This window comes from Monodelphis domestica, chromosome 3, assembly GCF_027887165.1.
Source record: "Monodelphis domestica isolate mMonDom1 chromosome 3, mMonDom1.pri, whole genome shotgun sequence".
Classification (NCBI taxonomy): domain Eukaryota; kingdom Metazoa; phylum Chordata; class Mammalia; order Didelphimorphia; family Didelphidae; genus Monodelphis; species Monodelphis domestica.
In genome coordinates this window covers 125,762,595-125,784,451 of record NC_077229.1, presented here as the reverse complement: position 1 = coordinate 125,784,451, position 21,857 = coordinate 125,762,595, and the positions used below count along the sequence as shown (strand labels likewise).

General features: G+C 33.2%; 1 protein-coding gene across 7 annotated transcripts in view; it reads left to right on the top strand.

The window, feature by feature from the left end:
• EFR3A (EFR3 homolog A) overlaps positions 1 to 21,857 on the top strand; it is a 158,049-nt gene that overhangs the window by 28,908 nt on the left and 107,284 nt on the right. For all 7 annotated transcript variants that reach the window (XR_008917500.1, XM_007488344.3, XM_056823078.1 and 4 more), the window contains one exon: positions 19,842 to 19,918. Coding sequence is in view for 6 of the 7 variants with exons in the window: in XM_007488344.3 (XP_007488406.1) it covers positions 19,842 to 19,918 (77 nt within the window). In the remaining variant the exon portion in view is untranslated. The remainder of the gene's footprint in view (positions 1 to 19,841; positions 19,919 to 21,857) is intronic.

The following is a 21,857-nucleotide window of genomic DNA, read 5'->3' as shown; positions in this document are numbered from 1 at the left end:
GTAACATTTTTTAAGCATACACTATTCAGGGCACTGTGCTGAGAAGGCCTTTTCTCATGGAGTTTACTGTATAATATATGAAGATTATGAAAGACTTGTGCTGCATGGTCTCTAAACTCTTTCCTAGCTCTTATTCTATATACCTATGTTATATCCTTTTCAAATTTGATTTCAACTATGTTATCTTTCTCTTTCAGCTGCAGATTTTATGAACATTCTTTCTTGCTTTCTTCCAAGTCATTGGTAATAATGTTGAACTACTACTTCCCTGAAGTATTGGGCTAAAGAACTTGAAGCAGATTGATCTTAATTCATTAAAAATTATTATTTGGGGGTAGATCTTTTAACTAGTTCTGAATATGCTTATCATACTATTATCTGATGTCTTTATTTTGTCTACAAGGATATTAAAATTGACTTTGCTAGATTTTATTTGTGTGAATTCCCTGAGTTACTACCAATATTGTAATACTGTCAAAGTATGAGATTTTCATTGCATGATCTGTTCTTGACAAACTCATGCTAGATATTAGTGATCGCTCTCTACTTTACTAATTAGATCACTATCTATTTCAGTACTTTACTAAGATTTTACAGATTATCCTGTGGCTTAACTGAAACTTAATAGTCTCAGGTAAGATCCCATGACCTAAAATTCTATTGGGGAAATAAATACTATGTTAAGAATAAGAAGAAAAAAACTTGTAGTATTTGAGCATTATTTTTCTGGATTGAATAATTAAAATAATCCATTCCTCTTTACTGTCATTAGGGTTGTTAGTATTTTGTTTTTGAGAGCATCCAATTCACTCTAGTCCATGGTGTCTTATCTAGCCTTCCTCTGTATTCTTTAAAAATATAGTTTTATGTATATTATATATATATATTTACATATATATGTGTATATATAGTGTGTGTGTCTGACTTTTGTTTTTTATCTATCACAAACTCTAACAGAACATCCTCTTTTCCTGCCAAGTTTTCCATCATTCCTACTAAAATAACTTTTTTCGGATTGCCTATAAGGCAAGTCTTGAAATATTAGTGTTTGTAACCTGTTTATTAAGCAAATATTTGAGTATATGCTATGTTCTAGATCCTGTGGGACATACAAAGAATTATTAGAATCTCTACGCTCTAGGAGGTTATCTGTTTTATATAAATACCTAGAATTTAGTATATTACAAAGGATCTTAGATTTTCTAGGTTGTTAGGAAACTTATCATCTAGCCCAATTGATTTCCTGATTATCAGCTAATTTACGTTCAGTTGCTAGCATTTCTTAAACACCTCCCTATTTTTCTGATGCTGTGCTAACCTCTGGAATTTATTATATATTTAGCAAGTGGTCATCCAGCCTACACTTGAAACCATCATTGATAAGAAATTTGGCATCATTTGGTCACTTTATAAATGGTTCTAAGTGTAATGAAGTTTTTCCTTATAGTGTGCTGAAATCTACCCTTGCGATTTCTATTTCTCTAATTTTCTAATTCTAATTTCTAATTTTTCTCTAATTTCTCCTAATTCTATTTCCTAATATCAAGCAAAGCAAAACAAGTCTAAATCTTCTTTCATGTGATAGTCCTTGAGATATTTTGGGATAGCTATCCATTCCCTACTACCTACCTGCCCACCCTCCAGATTTAGCACTCCTGATTTCTCTTATCCACACTGAGAAATGAACAAAATATTCCTCATGCATTTTAATAATCATCATAATAATAGCAAGTGCTTTATATGATACTTCAAGGTTAAAATTATATATGTTATCTCATCTTAGTGTCATATAAGTGTTGCAGATAGTAAATGCTGTAGGAATTCAGAGATATTGCTCAGGGAGGAAGAACTATATGGAGTGAAATTATGTGAACTGTTAGATTAAAATTAATATCTCCATGTTTTTATTTTCCATAAAGTTTATTAATAATCACTTGAAATAGAGAAAGAAGATAAACATAGATTTAAAGTCTCTTTCCTATTGTCTGACCACATGCATCCTGTAGGATTCTTAGTCCACCTCTCCTGCCTCATTCAGAGAAATAGAGATGGGTGGGGTCCACCCACACCTTTTTATTTACCTTGATGGCCACAGCCCAGGCATACCAAAAATGGGATGAACCCAGTAGGCAATCCGGGAGGGGAAGAGGATGAAACTCTCTCTACACAGAACCCAAGAAATAAGGAACCTTTTATCAGAAAGTATTCCTTCCTCCTAAGAATTAATATTCTTGTTTTTAACACCAATTCCACAAGAAGCCTAAAACTGCATTCTAATTCTTAATTCTTTCTTCTATTTTTCCTATTTACAGCCTGTTTGTGCTTAGTTTTTTATGTTGTATCCCTCATTAGACTGAGCTCCTTGAGGATAGGGATTATCATCTGTCTTTCTTTATATTCCCAGTGCTTAAAAACATTTATTAGACAACTTTTTAAAATTCAGATATTATCATATTAGTGTCTCACAAAATGCAATACCGTTTTATTTTGATTAGGTTTTTGTTTGCTTTAGCAGTAGGTTGGGATCCTTAGTATCTTTTCTCTTAGTGATCTTGAACCAAAAATGTTTATTTCTAATTAGGTATACACCTAAATAATTTCAGAATGAAGAGACTGTTCTAAAAAGGCATTTAGAAAATGATTTTATCCATGCTATGAAAACTTGTTCCACTCTTTAGCAGCTTTTACTTTCCTCTAAGAAAATGTTATGTTATAGTTTTGTGAATTCCCTTTTTGGCCTTAGAGGTAGAACATAAACTGTTTGCTGCCCTTTTCCATGCAAGCATATTTAAAGGCCATTAAGTAATTGCAAAGTATAACTTTTTGTTGTTGTGGAGAATATATCACTTTTTCTGTATTAGTGGAAGCATTTTGGTGTTTCATTGCCCTTCCTATGAGAAACAGAGAATAATTTCCTGTATAGATATGCAAGTTGTTAGATCTCTAAATAGTGCTTTAAACCCTTCTACACATTTTTTGTTCATTTTGCAAGTTTTTGTTCTATCTGAACTAAATTTTGGTTTAACTCTTAGAAAAAGCCATATAGATGCTTGCTATTTTATTTTTAAAATGCAAATTATAGTTGGTATAAAATGTTTTTTTAATCCTTCCTCCATTTTCTCCCTTATACAGACTTCTTATTCTTTCTCTTCATTTCTCATCACTCCTCTCTTCCATCTTTTAAAACAAATACTGCATGAGTTGTTTTCTAGTAAGTAGGAAAAGGGCAGCCAGTACTTTTAAGTAGTGCCTTGTAATTACAATTGTAATTAAAATGAGAAGAAACTGAATTTCTTTTATAGTCCCTGAATCCCCTTTGAGAATTATTGAAGAGCATATAGATGAACATTTTCATGATAGAAACAAAATGAAAACATACTTTCATTTTTGTTTCATGTAACTACTTACCTTCAAAATAATTGGTAGGTATAGGCTTAGTATTTGTGTCCTTTTTTTCTGTAGCCTGTATCTCTTAAGCATTTTATCCCTTTTAGAATATCCACAGTAGGATCTTCTGGTTCCATACTGGTTCTCAAAGCAGAGTCCAAAACCTGAGGTGAACCTGACCCCACCTTGAGTATAGTTGGAAGAGATGGGATCCTCTCCTTCTCTTATCCCCAGCCTGGGTCTCTAGTTTCTCTTTTATCTGTTGTATCATTTCATATTTTACCTGTAGACTAAATCATGATTTAATAAAGTGATTTTGAATTTTGCATTTTCTATTTTAAATATTTGTGATTTTTTAAAAAATGATTATTTCAAAAGACTTGAATGAGACCGATTAAGAGACTACTTCCTGAAAAGTAAAACTGTCATTTTCTTCATATATCATGACAGTTATTTGGAATACTATTTCAAATTCTTAGAGAAATGCTATTATATAGATGTCAATTTCAGGCATAGGGCAGTAAATTATATCTTTTATGTAATAGTATTTTGATTAGTTCTTTAAAAATGACTATAATAGAAAAATTAAAAGTTGATAATAATGAAATTGAATAGCTTACACTTATGGTAAGGTTAAATAGTACCTTATATTCTTAGGTTACAATAGCAAGATGGTTTCTTATAAAGAATGTCAGTTGCTAGCATATAATTCTCTTGGTGTAATGAATTAATGGTTTGTTGTAGTATGGTTCTTAAAGAATCAAAATCCACATAGCACTCAGAGTGTCATCTATGTGAGGTAGAAAATATATATTCAACAAATATTTATGCACATGCCCACATTTTTGGCAGTCAGTGTAGAGACTGGGGATACAGGTACTGAGAATAAAATATCTGCTTAAAAAGTTTGAGAAATCAGTCTGCAAATAGATTAGCAAGCAGTTAACTGGAAAATAGGAGAGGCTTGGGTTTGAATTCCACTTTTAGCAATGACTAAGACATGTGGCTCATTGGGTGTTTTAGCATATTTTGAATAATTGTTTTTTCAGTTTAATAATCTTAATAATAGACAGAGGGTTGAGATGATTCACATAAACTTCAATGACTGCCACTTTAAACTTAAAGTTTATTTAAAGTTCATTCTCTGACTCTGTTTCTTGTTACTTATATGACATAGGTTAGGCGGTCCCTTCATTTCTTTGTGTCACAGTTTCCTTTTTTGCAAAATGAGAGATTGGATTTGATAACTTTTACGCTTCCTTCTAACTCTGAATCTGTTCCTTCGAACATAAGGAAATCATATAACTTTTTTAGGAACTCATTTTCTCTATCTACAATATAAAAATCATGGTATTTGAGTTCAATTACATATGGTTATTGTGAAGATCCTTTGCAGTGTGAAGCCCTTTGTAAAAATTATGGTGTTAAATAAATATCATTTTAGTCTTATTCATATAAAGGGACTTGAACCAAAAGGAAACATAAAGAATGAAAGGTAGGAGTCCCTGTCCTCGTATTCCTCTATCCAGTCTCTCTCATCCTTTTCTTCTCTATTATCAACTCTTATTGAAGCATCCAAAATCATATTTGAAAGGACAGTCATAAAGTCCAGCCTCCTATGTATCTAAGTTGTTAATCTCCTCTTTGTGGCTACTGACAGCTTGTCATCTTCTATCCTTTGCTTTTTTTTTTTCAAGGAGAAATAGAAATTGAAAGGGGAAAACTCCCAGAATTCTTTTCTTGTCCTTTTACTGACTCCAGAGTTCTGGACTCTATTCAGTTGCCCTCATTAGAAGCTCCACTCTAAAAAAAACCAAACTATACAGTATGCGTTCTCACTTTTCTTTCCTATACTGTTGGAGGCCCCGTCCTAATCTGTTTCCTTAGGCCCAAGCTATCCTCTACTAGAAGTATGATGATATAGTGGATAGAATCCTGAACTTGGGGCCAGAGGATTTGAGTTTGACTTTTGTCTTGATACTTAATTCTTTTGAAATCTTTGGCAAGTTGCATCATTCCTCTGGACCTTAGTTTCTTTATAAAATGACAAGTTTGGACTAAATGATCCCTAAAGATCTTCCTAATTAGAAATCCTCAGCCTTGAATAATAGAAGTCCTATCTCTTCTACAACTAGGACCATTTTAGGGAAAGCTTTTCCTGGTATCTAAACATAGGCTGGTAACCTCATTTTCCTGTAGAAATATTGTTTTAAATGGGAGTTAAGTTCTTTAGTATGATTTAGAACTAAACTTCAGGTCTTTAGTGTAGTTAAAACTTTTGTGGATTGCTGTAAAAATTTAACCACTCTTTATACTATTTCTGTGGAAAACTGTGTCCTGAGTTCTAATCATCTGCTATGTAACTATTGTAATATAATACATAAATGGAAGAAAGATTGAAGAAAAGCATCTTTAAGTCTAAATAACTCCATTTGTGTCTTTGTTTTCCATAGCATGTGTATCTGGGAAGAAAGAGCAAATAGTGAAATTGAGAATGAAAGGAAAGTATTCAGTTACATGTGGAAAGAACTTGGTGTAATGAAATACTCCCTTAATGGATTAAGATCCTCTTAAGAAGGATATCTTCCTCAAGTTAAGATCCATGAGTTGTTATTGAATCCTTTTATGATCCTCTATTGACTTGAACAAAAACAGCATGGAGAAGGCTGTGTTGTTTGTTTAGTAGATAGACAGCTTAGACTTGGTGTCAGGAAGAACTACATTCAAATCCTATCATCGATCGACACTTATTAGTTGTGTGACACTGAGCAAATCCCTTATGATCTTCAGGTTCTCTAGCTATAAAATAATAAATGGCATTTCTCTGGTTTATTAAGATTAGGGCTTAAAGTATGATTTAAATATGTCATCATGAATCATGTCAATAATCAAATTTTGTTGATTCTTCCTTTGTAATATTTTTGGCATAGGTTTTTTTGTCCATTCATTTTACATTAATTTATCTAGCTGTTAGAAAATTCTTACTGTGGTTAGTGCAGTGTGCCTGCCTGGTTGTGGAAGAGATGCAACATTTCTTTCCTATTCTGTCCAAGATAGACTTACAGTATGTCCAAATGAATAAAGAAGTTGAAGAGATACAAAGGTAAAGTGCTTTGTTAGCTGGGGTAGTGAGACAAAGGGGGAAAGGTCTATATTTGATTATTGGGGTGAGGGATGGAGATCTGGGAAGGAAAGACTTCAGGTAGGAAGTAGTTCAGTGGGACTTGTAAAGGATGGGTAAGAATTCAACAAGTGAAAAGTAGGAAGGACATGTCAAGACAATCAGATACAGTATTTAACAACATATGGAGAAAGAAAGATGTAAAAGAATGTTCAAAAGGTAGTAGGAGTCTAGTTTGGCAGGACTGCAGAGAATATAAAAGGGGATATGATATTATATTGGAAAACTAATGGATTTTAGAGGGTCTTGAATGCCAGGCAAAGGAATTTGAACTTTACTCCACTAAAGATTTTTGACTAGAGGAGTGTCAGGGATATATAAATTCAACTGCTTTTTACTTATAATCTCCTTTCCCTATTATCATATGCCCAACCTTAATGCTTTTATTTATGCTGTCTGTGGTAAAGGAGAAAGAACAAACTGACTTCAAAATGAGTTTCTTCTTTAAATACTCTCTTTGACACCCTTGGCAAATCACTTAATCTTTCTGGGCCTCACTTTCTTCATCAGTAAAATGAAGGAATAATTCCACTTGACCACTTAGGCCCTTCTAGTTCTAGAGCTATGATATTGTGACCTTTTAGGAATGTCTTCTTCATCTAACTCCTAACTTCTCTTATTTTAAAAACTTTGCCTTCTGTCTTAGAATCAATACTAAGTATCTGTTCCAAGGCAGAAGAATAGTGAGGCTAGGTACTTAAGTGACTTGTATGTGAGGCCAGATTTGTACCCAGAACTTCCCATCTCCAACCCTGGTTCTCTATACGCTGAACCACCTAGCTGACCCCAACTTCCCTTTAAAGGTTTTCCTGAAAATCTTCGTCTTAAGTGATTGATCCCTTCCATTATTTGAATTCTGTAGCACACATTGAATATACTAGTCATTTGACACATCATATATGTCTATCTCTTTTATTATTTCATACTATGATTTTAATATTGAATTATTACTTGACCTTATGTTTTCCTTTTTAAAAAATACTTCCCCCAATAATTTATAAAATAACTTTAAACCTTTTTTTTAAAAAAATGACTCCTGAAGTCTTTCTCTTTTTTTTGCTGAAATGGCAAGCAGTCGGATATAGGTTTATGCATAAAACATTTTTCCAGATTATCCTTTTGGTGGAAGAAAATTTGGGAAAAAAAAAAGAGAGAACTCCAAATATAATGATAAAGCTGGGCAATGGGACTGGGCAATGGGCAGTGACCCTCATGTTCTAAAATCTTATATTTCTCACCAGTTAGACATAAATTTCAAGATCTGTAGTTTCAGTATTAGTCAAGCATAAATCTAAGAAACTGTATTATTAATCAGTTAACCATTGTGTATTATTATTGATCACTCTGTATTGCTGTTATGTGCACCAGCTTTGTGTTGTTCTGTATTATTAATTGCTCAAATTTTCAGTATTTCCCTTAGTTTTGAACTGTTAGACATTATTAATTACCTATAGCGGCTGTTTCCTGCACTATGTCCCCTTATGTTTCTGTCTTTGATGAAAGCATTCTAGGAGGGTAGTGAGACATCTTCTACACTGACAAATGATGGCAAGTGGGACAGTGTGGGGAGCCTAGGACATGCACACTAAGGGCTCTGAAAGTCCAGGGGAATCCCTCAAATATGCACGTGCTCCTTATTCCCTTGCTGGTGTCTGGTATCTTCAAGATCACCTGTGATATGTCAGACCCAAAACCACACCCCTACCTGAATTTGGACCCTCTTTCTCAATGCTCATTTTCTGTGGGTTTTGACCTGTAACACCCTGTAACACCTAGAGAGGGCTATTCTGAGAAAAGGAGATTTTTCAGGCCCTCAGACTCTCAGTAAATATACAAACTTTGAGCTACCCTTACCATCTCTGAGGCAATTTCACCAGCCTATGCTGTTATACTATCTTAAAAAAAAATCTCTTCTCCTTTAAATAAAATTCTTTCATACTTCTGAATTGAATGGAGTTTTAGCCTCCCATTCCTGAGGCAAGACTCTATAACAGACTTGCATGTGTTTTCCCACAACAATAGTATGTATGCTTTGCTCTAGATTCGGACTGTCAGTTCTTTCTCTGGAGATAAATGATATTTTTCATCCTTTGGGATGTGTTGGATTATTGTATTGCTGATAATAGTTGTCATTCACAGTTGTTCATTTTATAATATTGCTGTTTACTGTGTACAGTGTTATTCTGGTTCTGCTCACTTTACATCATTTCATGTAGGTCTTTTCAGGATTTTTGGAAATCATCTTGCTTATTATTATAGTACAATAATATTCCATTATAATCATATACCACAACTTGTTCCTCCTTTCCCCAGTTGATGGACCTCCCCTCACTTTCCAATTCTTTGCCACCATAAAAAATAACTGCTATAAATATATTTGTACATCTACGTCCTTTTCCTTTTTGTTATTTCTTTGTGATACAGACCTAGTAGTGGCATTGCTGGACCAAAGTGTATGTATAGTTTTATAGCCCTTTAGACATAGTTCCAAGTGGTTTTCTGGAGTGGTTGAATCAGTTCACAACTCTCCCAACAGTGCATTTGTGTCTTAATTTTCCTACATTCCCTCCAACTTTTGTCATTTTCATTTTCCATCATAAATGTCAATCTGATAGGTGTCAGGAGGTACCTCAAATTTGTCTTGCATTTCTCCTACAGTGATTTAGATAATTTTTTTCACATAACTATTGATAGCTTTAATTATTGCATCTGAAAGCTGTTCTTTTTCTTTGACCATTTGTCATTTGGGGAATGATTTGTATCCTGATACATTTGACTCATTTCTCTTTATATATTTAAGAAATGAGACCTTTATTAGCAAGACATAATTTTTTTCACTATTATTATTATTGTGTATTACCCTTCATCCTATTTCCCCCAATTTATCTTACACTCTCCATTCACCCCATCAATCCTCAAAAGTGTTTTGTTTCTGACTACCTCCTCCCCCAATTACCACACCCCTCTCCCCTTCTCATGTCCTATTCCCTTCCTACTTTTCTGTAGGGTAGGATAGATTTTTATGCTCAAATAAATATGTATATTTTGCATTCTTTGAACCAATTCCTATGAGAGTAATGTTTAAGAACTCACCTCCTCCTTTCCCCCTTTTCCACATCCACTTAAAAGCTCCTTTGTGCCTTTTTTTATGTGAAATAATTTACCCAGTTCTCTTTATCTACTCCTTTACCTTTATCCCATTGCATACCACCATTGCATATCACCCCTTTATTTTATTTTTTGTTATTAAACCATCATATTCAACTCATACCCTACCTTCTGACTACGGTGTATACTCTTTAACTGTCATAATAATGATAAAATTCTTAGGAATTGTATCATCTTCCCATGTAAGGATGTAAACATTTTGACCTTATTAAGACCATTATACTTTCTCTTTCCCATTTACCTTTTTATACTTCTCTTAAGTCTTATAGTTGAGAGACATATTTTCTATTCAGCTCTGGTTTTTTCATCAGGACTATTTGAAAGTTCTCTATTTCATTGAATACCCATTTTTCCCCTAGAAAGATTATACTCAGTTTTGCTAAATTGATAATTCTTGATTTTAATCCTAACTCATTTGTCTTGTGGAATATTATATTCTAGGTCCTCTAGTCCTTTAATGCAGAAATTGCAAAATCCTATGTGATCCTGAAAGTGGCTCCATGATTTTTTAATTATTTCTTTTTAACAGCTTGTAATATTTTCTTCTTGACCTGAGAGCTCTGGAATTTGGTTACAATATTCCCGAGAGTTTATGCTTTGGGATCTTTTTAAGGAGGTCATTAATGAATTATTTCAATTTCAATTTTACCCTTTGGTTTTAGAATATCAGGTCAATTTTCTTTGATAATTTCTTTCTTCCTTTTTTTCTTTTTTTTTTAAGCCTTACCTTCTGTCCTAGAATCTCTAGTTAAAGTATTAGTTCTAAAGTAACAAAGTGGCAAGGGCTAGACATTGGGTTTATTACTTCCCCAGGGTCATATAGCTAGAAAGGGTTTGAAGCCAGATATGAACCCAGGTCCTGTCTCTAGGCTTGGCTTTCTAAGCTACCTAGCTGCCCTCTACCTCTCTTGATAATTTTCTTTTTCTTTTTTTTTTTTAAGCCCTTACACCTTCTGTCTTGGAGTCAATACTGTGTATTGGCTCCGAGGCAGAAGAGTGGTAAGGGCTAGGCAATGAGGGTCAAGTGACTTGCCCAGGGTCACACAGCTGGGAAGTGTCTGAGGTGAAATTTTAACCTAGGACCTCCCGTCTCTAGGCCTGGCTCTCAATCCACTGAGCTACCCAGCTGTCCCCTCTCTTGATAATTTCTTGAAAGATGTCTAGACTTTTTTGATTATGGTTTTCAAGTAGTCCAATAATCCTTAGATTATCTCTTTTAGACCTATTTTTCTAGGTCAGTTGTTTTTATGATGTGATATTTTACTTTTTCTTCTACTTTTTAACTTTTTAAAAAATTTTTGCTTTATTGTTTCTTGATGTCTCATGAAATCATTAGCTTCTACTTGCCTAATTGTAATTTTTTAAGGAATTATTTTCTGAGGTTGACTTTTGCACTTCCTTTTCAATTGGCCGTTTTTGCCTTTTTTTTTAAACCCTTACCTTTTGAATTAGAATTGTTACTAAGTATTGGTTCTAAGAAGAGTGGTAAAGAATAGTCCATTGGGATTAAGTGATATGTCAGTGGTCACTCAGCTAGGAAGTGTCTAAGGCCAGATTTGAATTTAGGGACTTTCCCTGCCCTCCCTCCTTCTCCAGGCTTGACTCTATAGCCACTGAGTTACTTAGCTGCCTCCAATTCTCCTTTTTTAAAGGAGTTGTTTTCTTTGGTGGATTTTTGAGGCTTTGAATTTAGCATTATTGATTTTGTTGTCTTCTTAGTTTGTGTTTTGGTCTTCCCTGTCACCAAAATAACTTGCTATATTGATTTTCTTTTTCTGTTATTTGATCATTTCCCCAGACTTTTTCTTAACTTTCAACTTTAAAACTTTAAAAACTGTTAAACTTGGGGCTCTGTTCCTGTGAAGAAGGGGACACGATCTCAAGCTTTAGGTTCTTTGTGCAGTAGCTATCTGAGCTAGCTCTAAGAATTTATAAGTTTTCATTCCTGTCAGGGTGGTATGGTTTAAGAGAGGTATGTTTACTACTCTTATTGTGAGTGACCTCTAGCAGTCTTTTCTGCCCCTGGGGCTGTGACCAGCTTCCTTTTGTAAAGATTAAAATTAGGGAATATTGGGGAGACTGAGGCAGGTAGAGATTAGTTTCTGCAAGGAGTATTATATTTTTTAGAGGTTTATTAAAGGTTAAAGATTAAAGAATATACAAGTAAGAAACATGTGCCTAGGCCAGAGGCCTAGACAAGATAACCCGCATCATGGAAGAGAGGCCTCTGCTCCAAAACAGAAGTCCAAAAGAGAGCTAAAAGCTTTTGCAATCAGGTTAAATACCTTCTCAATCTCAGCCCATGTGAGATTAAAAAGCATTCTGGGGAAGTGGAGCAAGGAATTGTGGGGATTGAAGTCCAGAGTTCAAGTCCAATTTTACACTTTGCTCCCCTGTGACTGTAAATACTGGTGCCTCACTGATCCTCCTTGCCTTAGAACCTCAATCTGGATCTATATATGGGCAATGCTACATAGTCCTGTACCCAAAGTCAGCAAAGTGACCCTTCTAATCTCCTGACCAATTGTCTTGTAGGCTGAGAGCTTTAGAAGCCATTGCCTCTGATTGAGTTGTCCTTAAGTGTCTACACTAGCATTGCTGAAGTGTGGGGCCTAGTCTGCAGTCTGCAGTCTACAGTGTGCTGGTCTGCTGGTCTGCAATTTGGTCGGAACTCCACTTCTATCCCAGAGCAGGAGACCTTTTCCACTGACCTGAATTGTTCTTGCTGAAAGTTTGTTTCACCCTATCCTTTTGTGGGTACTACTGTTCATTTGAGGTATTATATCAACTTTATTTGGAGGGTAATTGGAGAGAGTTCAGGGGAGTCCCTGCTCCTTCTCCTTCTGAGCCTTTACTATCAGGCTAAGGAGGTTGGATATATCATGCTTTTGTCAGTAGAAAAATTGAAGGGTTTTGAGCAAAAAAAATGACCTGACCAGATCTTGAAGACAGGTAAAATATATTCACAGTATGAAATGTCAATAATTTGATCTACTTCATAGAAATAGTTTGCCATCCACAGAAATTCTCTACCAAATTTGAATTTTAAAATCATTGTAAAATTAAATTTAACCAGACTAGTAATATAATGTATTTATTACAGCTTGTTAATCTTATATTCATTGGGTGGGTATTAGCAGAATTATTAGCAATAACATTATTTAATGTTATTAAATATATTAATATTACTTTACTATACCAAATATTATGTTATATAATATAATAAACTTATATACTTCATTTATAAATAAATTAATTAATATATTAAATATATAATGATAGCAAGAAATATTAGCAGAATTTGGTGGGGAATATTTTCCAAGGGTTTGACAGCTTTAAATTGATGTCACAGATTAATTAGATAAGTTACAGTACTTAAGTACAATCAGTCTAATTAGAAGTAAGGTGAGCCATTGGCCTAACAACAGCTAAAAACAGGACATAGAGGAAGGAGACTTAGAAAAGTCTTATACAAAATGAAGGATTATTTTCAGGTATCCACAACTGAACTGGAAAAACCATATGAATTTAACTCAACAAGTGAGGCACCTTCATTTCTGTGCTTGAGTAGGTGGTTTTTATTATTATTATTATTATTATTATTATTACTACTACTACTACTACTACATTATTGAATGTTTTCTTCCAATTAGCCTTTAGCATAATTTATAATTCATTATTATATTTAAATAACTATCACTATGTTATCATTTGATAGAATTATAAATATTGCTTACTTTAAAAATGGTTTATTACTACTGAGACTTTTGTCTATAGCCATTTATTTAAAAATATGTAGCTTAAATTTTTTACTTTTAACACCATTGTTCTTTATTATGTTTGAGATGTACTCATTATAATTTCTTTCTCAAGTAAATTTCTATAAATATTTTTTTTTATTATAGAAAAGTAAAATACACTAGAGCTTGGTTATTTCTCACATGTGTCTTAACCTGCCCTGTTGTGTCACTGTTCCCTAATATTTCTCTATTTTATGTGTCTTTGTTAACCTGCAAAATGGCAATATTAGTGGTAATTGCACTACCCAACTCATGGATTTATGAGGAATCAGAGAACCTGGGTTTTGTAAATCATTAGGGCATAAAAATGAAACCTGCTTTTATTAGTTTCTAAAGTTATCTTTCTAGCCCAGATCATTTGATTTAATTATTTTTTAAATATTGGGAACAGAATATGAGACCTTTTGTAGCTTTTTTATTAGGCTTTTTTGAATTTCAATTTCATTATTTGTACAATGAAAGTAATAAAATTTGCTTTGCTTAGCACTGGTGGTGGCTAAGATAAAATTGTTCTGTAAACTGTAAAACTTTTTCTATAAAGATGAGCTGCTTGCTATTGAATGGATACTTAGTACATCACAGATCTTATCACAGTTTTTTCTCCCTAACAGCATTGCACTTGTTTTTTGAGATTATTGTAAAATAAGATAGATAAGATACGCCCTGAAAGTCTTTAGGTAATGCTTAGTGGTTAGTAAAGCAAATACATAAAACTACAAGGCAGAGTATACATTCCTTAACAGTGGTAGGAAGAATCACATTTTATTGAAGGAATGGGGATCAGGGAACTTTTTATGAAGGTGATGCTGTTAGCTGGCTAGATTAGAAAGTTGTTAGATAAATTTAGATGGGTATAGTTTAGGGTAAAGTTATTGCAGAGAGTGAATCAGTAAATATTGTAAAGATGTACACAGAAATAAGAAAGTGTGGAGTGTTTAGGAAACTATGAATGATTTGGCTGATACTTAGAGCAATTTGAGATCTAATACTGGAAAATGAAGTTGTTAGAACAAAGAGAGGCCAGAATGATTGGAAGTATTTTGTATTCATTTTATAGGCAGTGAGTCCAATTGAAGATTTTTGAGCTGGCGAGTGACATTTATATTTTTGTACAGGGTTAGAAGGGGAAAAGTCTGGAGGCAAGAATACCAGATATATTGGCTATTATTGCAGTAGACAAAGTGAGAAGTAATGGAATTCCTAATCTAAGATGATAGTATCAGTAGAAATTCTAGTAGACTGGCAGGGATTCTTAACCTTTTTTGTGTGGTGGACTCCTTTGGTGGTCTGGTGAAGCCTATAAACTCATTCTTAGAATGTTTTTAAGTGCACAAAATACAAGGTATAGGATTACAAAGGAAGCAAATTGAAATATTGTATTGAAATATGGTTATGAAAGTACTAAATAAAACATTCTCTAATAACAGTTTAAGAACTTCTACAGTAGTAGATGAGTGGGGCAGGACTTTGAAGAAGTACAATAGTAATCATAATAACTGATATAGAAAATAATGACATAAAACTTATAAGGTTTCTTAAGTGCATTACATGCGTTTTCTCATTTGTGCTAAGCATCAACCTTACAAGATAGGATCTACGGTTATTATTCCCATCACATAGATGGGGAAACTGAAGCTCCAAATGACTTGCCTGATATCATAGAGCTAGCAAATGTGAGAGACAGAATTCAAATCCAGGTTTTCCATACTTGAGGTCTAGTGCTTTTTCCACTATATTGACCTGCCTCTTAAGACTAAATAAGGAATTGACAATTTAGTCATTTGGGAAATGGAGAGTCATCTAGAAGATGAGTTTAAGCTTTCAAATGTAGATGACTGAAAAAATATTATTTCTATTTACAAAAGAAGGAATTTAGGAATGTAGGGAGAAAGATGATAATTGAGTTCGGACATGTAAAACTTGAGGTACCATAAATAAGAATTTCCATAGAAGGATGTTTAGCAAGTAATTGGACTTTTGAGGCTAGAGATTGGTGTTTGGAGTTTACACTAGTGGAATTAAAAGGAAAGGAATTTTTAGGAGAATACAACCAATACTTTGGCTAAGTACTTATTGCTCACATTTCTATTCTGTTGTAAAACACACTTTTTCTGATCTTTTGGAGGGGAGGAAGTTTGGGTAGTATTGATTAAAATGAGTTGTACAATAGTGACAAAAACTATATATATATATATATATATATACATATATATATATATATATATATATACACACACACACACATGAATGTATCTATTTTTACATTAAGAGAAATAGCTGTTCTAGCCACTCTTTAAAGCTTAATCTTTTATCTGGATTTTATATTTATTTATGTATTTTTACTTCCCCTTCCATATTTTCCCTTAAACTCTTAGACATCTTTAATCTTTGCTTTTTTTACTAACATATCCCTTTTCACTTCAACTGTGTACTAGTTTATCCTGCTTTTGTCTAGGAAACATGAGGATAAAGAAAACCTTAATTTGGTACTCCCTTTACTGATCTATATAATTACCATAGCTGTAGTTCATAGATGCATTTCCTGCTACCTGTTTTCCCCAAATATTTTTAAACTTTTTTTTTTGATCACTCAGATCCCAACTTGTCCTATTTCTTCTCTTCTATTCCCTAATATCCCACTGGTTTCTGTGTCTCTTTTCTCATCTATACAATGGCATTATTAATACATGTACCACATACCTCAGAGATTAATGAGGAATCAGAGAACCTGGATTTTGTTCTGTTTTGTAGATCATTAAGGACTATATAAATAAATCTATTTTTATTAATTTCTAAAGATAGTTTCCTGACCCAAATTAGGAATGAAATTCATCTGCTTTATAGCTCATTTAATGTAATATCAAGAAAGATTCTTTGAAAATGGAGTTGAAAAAATTTACTGTTCATATGAACAAAAAAGTAGACATATGAAAGTGCTGCTAAGTGATGGGCTTTATTTTACTGTTATTTGCTCAATATTATGTATGTATGAAATGATGACAGAATATTTTACTTTTCCTGATAATATTTTTATTCCCTGTAGCTAAGTTTACACAGGGGTAAAGGAGAGGACATTAGGAGAGATAGTAGACTATGATGTTTTAATCAGTGACTTAGAAAGAAAGCACTATAATTTTGTGAATGTCTTGAGAATTTTAGAATTTTATGACTTAAATATTATTTGTAAATTTTTGATGAAAATATTTGATTGAATATAGTTTATTATTAATGAAGATTTTATAATTCTATTTAAGAAATAATGGAGTAAACATTTTGAAAAAATAAAGACCTCTTGTGTTTGAATCTATTGCTTACCTATATACTTAAAAAGGAAAAAAAAATCGTTTTTTTTTTTGAAGATTACATCTGAAGGTGTATATTAGGCTTAGAATTTGAAGATTCAAAATATATTTGGCAGAATTAATCAAGGAGAATATTTGAGTCATGATGATTAATATGTTAGGTGATTGATATAGTACCTACTAGGATATCCCTAAAAAGAATGAGTATATTGTCTTTAATGAACTTTGAAATATCCCCATTCCTCTCTCCTAAGCTTTTCTATAGGAATAACTGATTTGTAATTTAAAACAGCAACACGGGCTTCCATTTTTTAAACTTAATAATTGTCTTCTTTTTGATAATTAATATAGTTATTGACATAGACTAAACAAATTCTGGCAAGTGTGGAATTACTGTAGAGAGTTACCTAGAGCACTGAGAGCCTAAGTGACTTTTATGGTATATGTCAGAATTAAGGTCTTCTTGACTCCAATGCCAGTTCTCTTTCCACCAAACCAAGCTTCTTCTTATCCAGTATATGTAAAGTAATTAAAGTAATTTTTATTTTTGGTGAGGCTAAAGCATTGACAATTAGGAGAATAAAGAAAGATCTTGTGTAGAAGGTGGCTCTAAATTAAGCACCAAAGGAAGTTAGAAATTTAGTAAGGTAGAGAGTCAGAGTGGCAGTATATCGTAGGCATGACTGTTTATCCTGTACAGTGACATAGAAATAGGAGATAGAGTGTCCAGTTGGGTTGGATTATGGGGTATGTGAAGGGGAGAAATTTACAATAAGTTTTGGAAAATGATCTAGAACCAGATATTGAAGGGCTTTAAATGCCAAACAAACACATTTTTTTACCTTATTCCTGAGGCAAAAAGAGACAGGAGTTTCTTGAGCAGGAGAATGACTTGGCAAGAACTATGCTTTAGTAATTCAGCCTGACATCTGTCAGTCAATGCTAGACTAATAAGTCAGCATTTACTAAGTTCCAACTGTGTACTAGATACTGCATTAAGAACTGAAGGTACAAGGGAAGACAGAAAACCAAAACAGACCTTCCCCTCAAAACAAATAAACAAAACAAAACAAAAAAAAACCATAAGCTGGCAGACCAGTATTATAATAGGCCAGATTTAGAGGTAGTGAGATTTAAGATGGTGGTTGCATATGTGGAAATAATAGGATGAATTTAAGAAATGTAATTGTGTGAATGAAATCTCAGAGGAACCTGCACCCCAGTCCAATTCCAGAAAGACTCACCATAAGAGTCACAGAATCAGGTGTCTAGGTTGCCAGCATGGCAGGCCAGATTCCTGACCTGCGAAATGTCCCGAGGTCATGGAAATATGACACGTGGAGGCCGTAGGCCAATTGAAGAATCTGGGGGAAGGGCTTAGATGAGGCTTGAAAAGCTAGTGTGGAAAGCTGGTCCCTTTGCTCCTGGCCCTCTCTCTGGTCTCCCTCTCTACATTCTCCAAGCTCATCTATGTACCTATCTTTGGCAAGTGGTGGTGTGGATGGGACCTGATCTTACTTTAAGTTAGAAAGGCTAGAAACCTTATTTCTCTCTTTCTTTTACTAATAAATGCTTATAATTTGAATATAAAGTCTCCAGGATTCTCATTCATAACATTATAAAGGTATAAGAGAGAGTTCCCTACAATTGTTTGGGTATTGGAATGAGGAAAAATATTTTTTAAATACATTGAAGTTTTGTTTTTAAAAAGATGATGCAGTCTTTGAGAGAAATAGGAAGTTAGGAAGGATAGTTTTGGGCAAATGGAGGATTAGAGATAATGAATTCTGCTTAAGAAATTTTGAGTTCTGAGATATTAGCTAACAATCTTTTAAGGTTTGCAAAATACTTTTCATATATATCCAATTGATCTTCACAGCAATTATTTGAGGTTGGTGCTGTTATTACTGACATTTTATTAAAGAGGAAACTAAGTCTAAAGAGTTTGAGTGATATTCCCAGAGTTATACATCTAGTTGGTGTCTAAAGCACAATTTGATATGGGTCTTCCCAACCACAAGTCCAGGGCTCTATCCACTATGCTTTTTAGCTGTCTCACCATTGATATGTTTATTAGAAGGTGGAAATACTCAGTAAAGCTCATGATGATCCTGGAGGGAGAGATCTGAAAATCATTTGCACAGGAGGATAATTAAACTATAGAAGCTGGATAAAATTACTAAATACAAGATATAGAAAGATAAAAGAAGTCTACTATGACAGACTGATGGGTGAGGGTACTATAATGGGCAGGTCATGGATGATGATCCAACAAAGAAGACAAAAAGAAAGTACATAGATGAGAGATGATCTGAGTCATAAAAACCCAGGGAGGAGAAAGTAGCTAAGAGGAAGGGGGATGATCAACAATGTCAAATGCTGCAGAAAGGTTATTAAAGTATGAGGAGTATTTTTAAAAAATGCAAGTCATGGATTTAGTAGTATAAAGGTTGATAAGCCTTGGAGGGCAGATAGAGGTGGCACAGTGGATAATGTTGGGCCTTAAGTCATGAAGGTTTATCATCCTCAGTTCAAATCTAGCCTCAGACACTTAACTAGTTGTATGACTGGGCAAATCTGCCTCAGTTTCCTCATCTGTAAAGTGACCTGGAGAAGGAAATGGCAAACCACTCCACTATCTTAGCCAAGAGAATCCCAAATGGGATCATAAAGATTTGGACTTGAATGAAAAACAACTGAATTAAAATAACTTTGGAAAGACTAGTTTCATTTAAATGATGACTTCAGAAACCAACTTTCAACCCTTAACCTAGGATTTAGTAATTGAAAAGTGAGTAAAAAAGAGGAAGTGGAGACCAAATATTGTTGGCTTTTTTTAGTATGTGTAGAAAAGAGAGGGGAGATATAGGTTGATATTTTGCATAAGTTGGCTTAAAGATTTTTAAGCATATCAGTTTTCATGTAAACAGTTCCTTAAAATTTAGAATGTAATACTCTTTTTAAAAAGTTATTAATATTGTTTATCTTTCCTTTATCTTCTAGGAATATGCTGCTGCTGTGGTGCTTTACGTCCTCGTTTCAAACGTCTGGTGGATAACATATTTCCTGAAGATCCAAAAGTAAATTTGATCTTCCAACTACTGATCTATTTGCCCCTTTTCTGCCCTCCAGAGCTGTTTATTTTCCCCAGGGTTCTTTCAGACTCCTTTCTGTAGTTTTGCCTTTAAAACCTCCTTATTTGGAGTAGGGTCAATACTTTTCCTTGTTATTTCCTTATATTAACCCATATTAACATTTGTGTCTGTTCTTGAAATTTTTTTGTTTTACTTAGAAAATACTAGAAACAAAAGGATTTTGATCTGAGTTTCCACTTATTTTTAAAATTAATGCTCTTTACCTAGAGATGAAAAGCCAGGGAAAAACAATCTTCCAAGCAAAATTGATTTAATGTAAAGCCAGCTGTTAAAATTAGGTGATCTAATTTTGGTCAGAGACATGATTTAAAGAGCTTATTTTAAAGTGAAAAAGAGGAACTTAACTGAGATTTTATAGTTATAAAGAAGAACTTAATAGAAATTGAACAGAGACTTACTATAGGGGCTATTATTGATATAAAATAACAGGAAAATTTAAAGTATTACACTAGGAAAGTATTATTTTTATAATGCAAAAAGAAAAGCAAAAAGCAAGTTGATTTACAAATTTATTTCTTACACAATATCTTTTTACATAATAACCATAGTTCGCAATTTGCCAGAGCTTGGGTTTATGTGTATTTTGCTGTCAGTCTATGAAATATTGTAGGTATTTGACAGCCTTGATACAGCAAAAAGCCTTACAGTTTTTTTTGTAAGGATTACCAGGATCCTGGTGGTTTCTAATTTAATATATTTTTATTTAATAAAGTATATCCTTTCTTTCAGAAGTATTCTATAAGTAAATGACTAATTAGAATGATTAATTGGGTAGTGCTGCTAAAAGTGACTTAATTTTAAAGAAAATATCTAGGTTGGTTTAAGTTAGTTGATAGGCCTGGCCAATAGCTAGGACTAATGCTTACTAAAATAAATCATTGAACTAAATTAATGTAACCAATATCAACTATTCCTAAAGTTTATCTATTTTATTATATAGGCTATATGTATATACCCTCCTATCTGTTCTATTTCCATTTTAGATGGTAGCACTTAAATTTATATTAGTAAAAATTTCTTTCCTTTTGAATGCTTTGCAATGAGAAAATAGTAATTTTTTGGAGATTTTTAGTTAAGAAATAAATCACTGTTTTTTTTTTTATCATTTAAATTAAAATACTTGAATATCTGATTTAGCCCAGTTTTAAAGTGTTCAGAAGAAATATCAGTCAAATAGTATTTCCTTGATTTATTTCGTTCATCTTTTTTTTTTTAAACCCTTGCCTTCTGTCCTAGTATCAGTTCTAAGACAGAAGAGTGGCAAGGGGTAGGCAAATGGAGACTTGCCCAGGGTCATAAAATGAGTAAGTTACTGAGACCAGATTTGAAAGCAGATTTCTGGACTCCAGGCCTGTCCCTCTATCCACTGTGCTTCATAGCTTCCTGACTTATTTTATTCTAATGATAATGACAACTATAGAATTATTTTGCTTGAATTAAAATTTAAGGTTCTACTTATTACTTGTTTTATTTTATGCCAACTATATTTATGAAAATGCAGATATACAAAATGAATCAACAAATATTTATTGAGCATCTTTGAGGCTACAAAATACTACTATGTGAAATAACAAGACATGGTACTTGAGTGGAATAAATAGTCTATTTGGGGAAAATAAAATATGAAAAGTTAATTTCAGTAAGTGCATTGGAATTATTTAAAATCAAAGTGTTTTAGTGATACACTTAATAAATGGTTAAATTAGTATAATTATAATGTACATTATATAATGCTGTTTGTAAAGTGCTTTTATCAAAATAGCCTTATAAGGTAGGAAGTATTATTGTCTCTCTGTGAGAGTTTAAGTGATTTATCCATAATTGTACAGCTATTAATTAATAACTAAGGCAGAATTAGATTTCA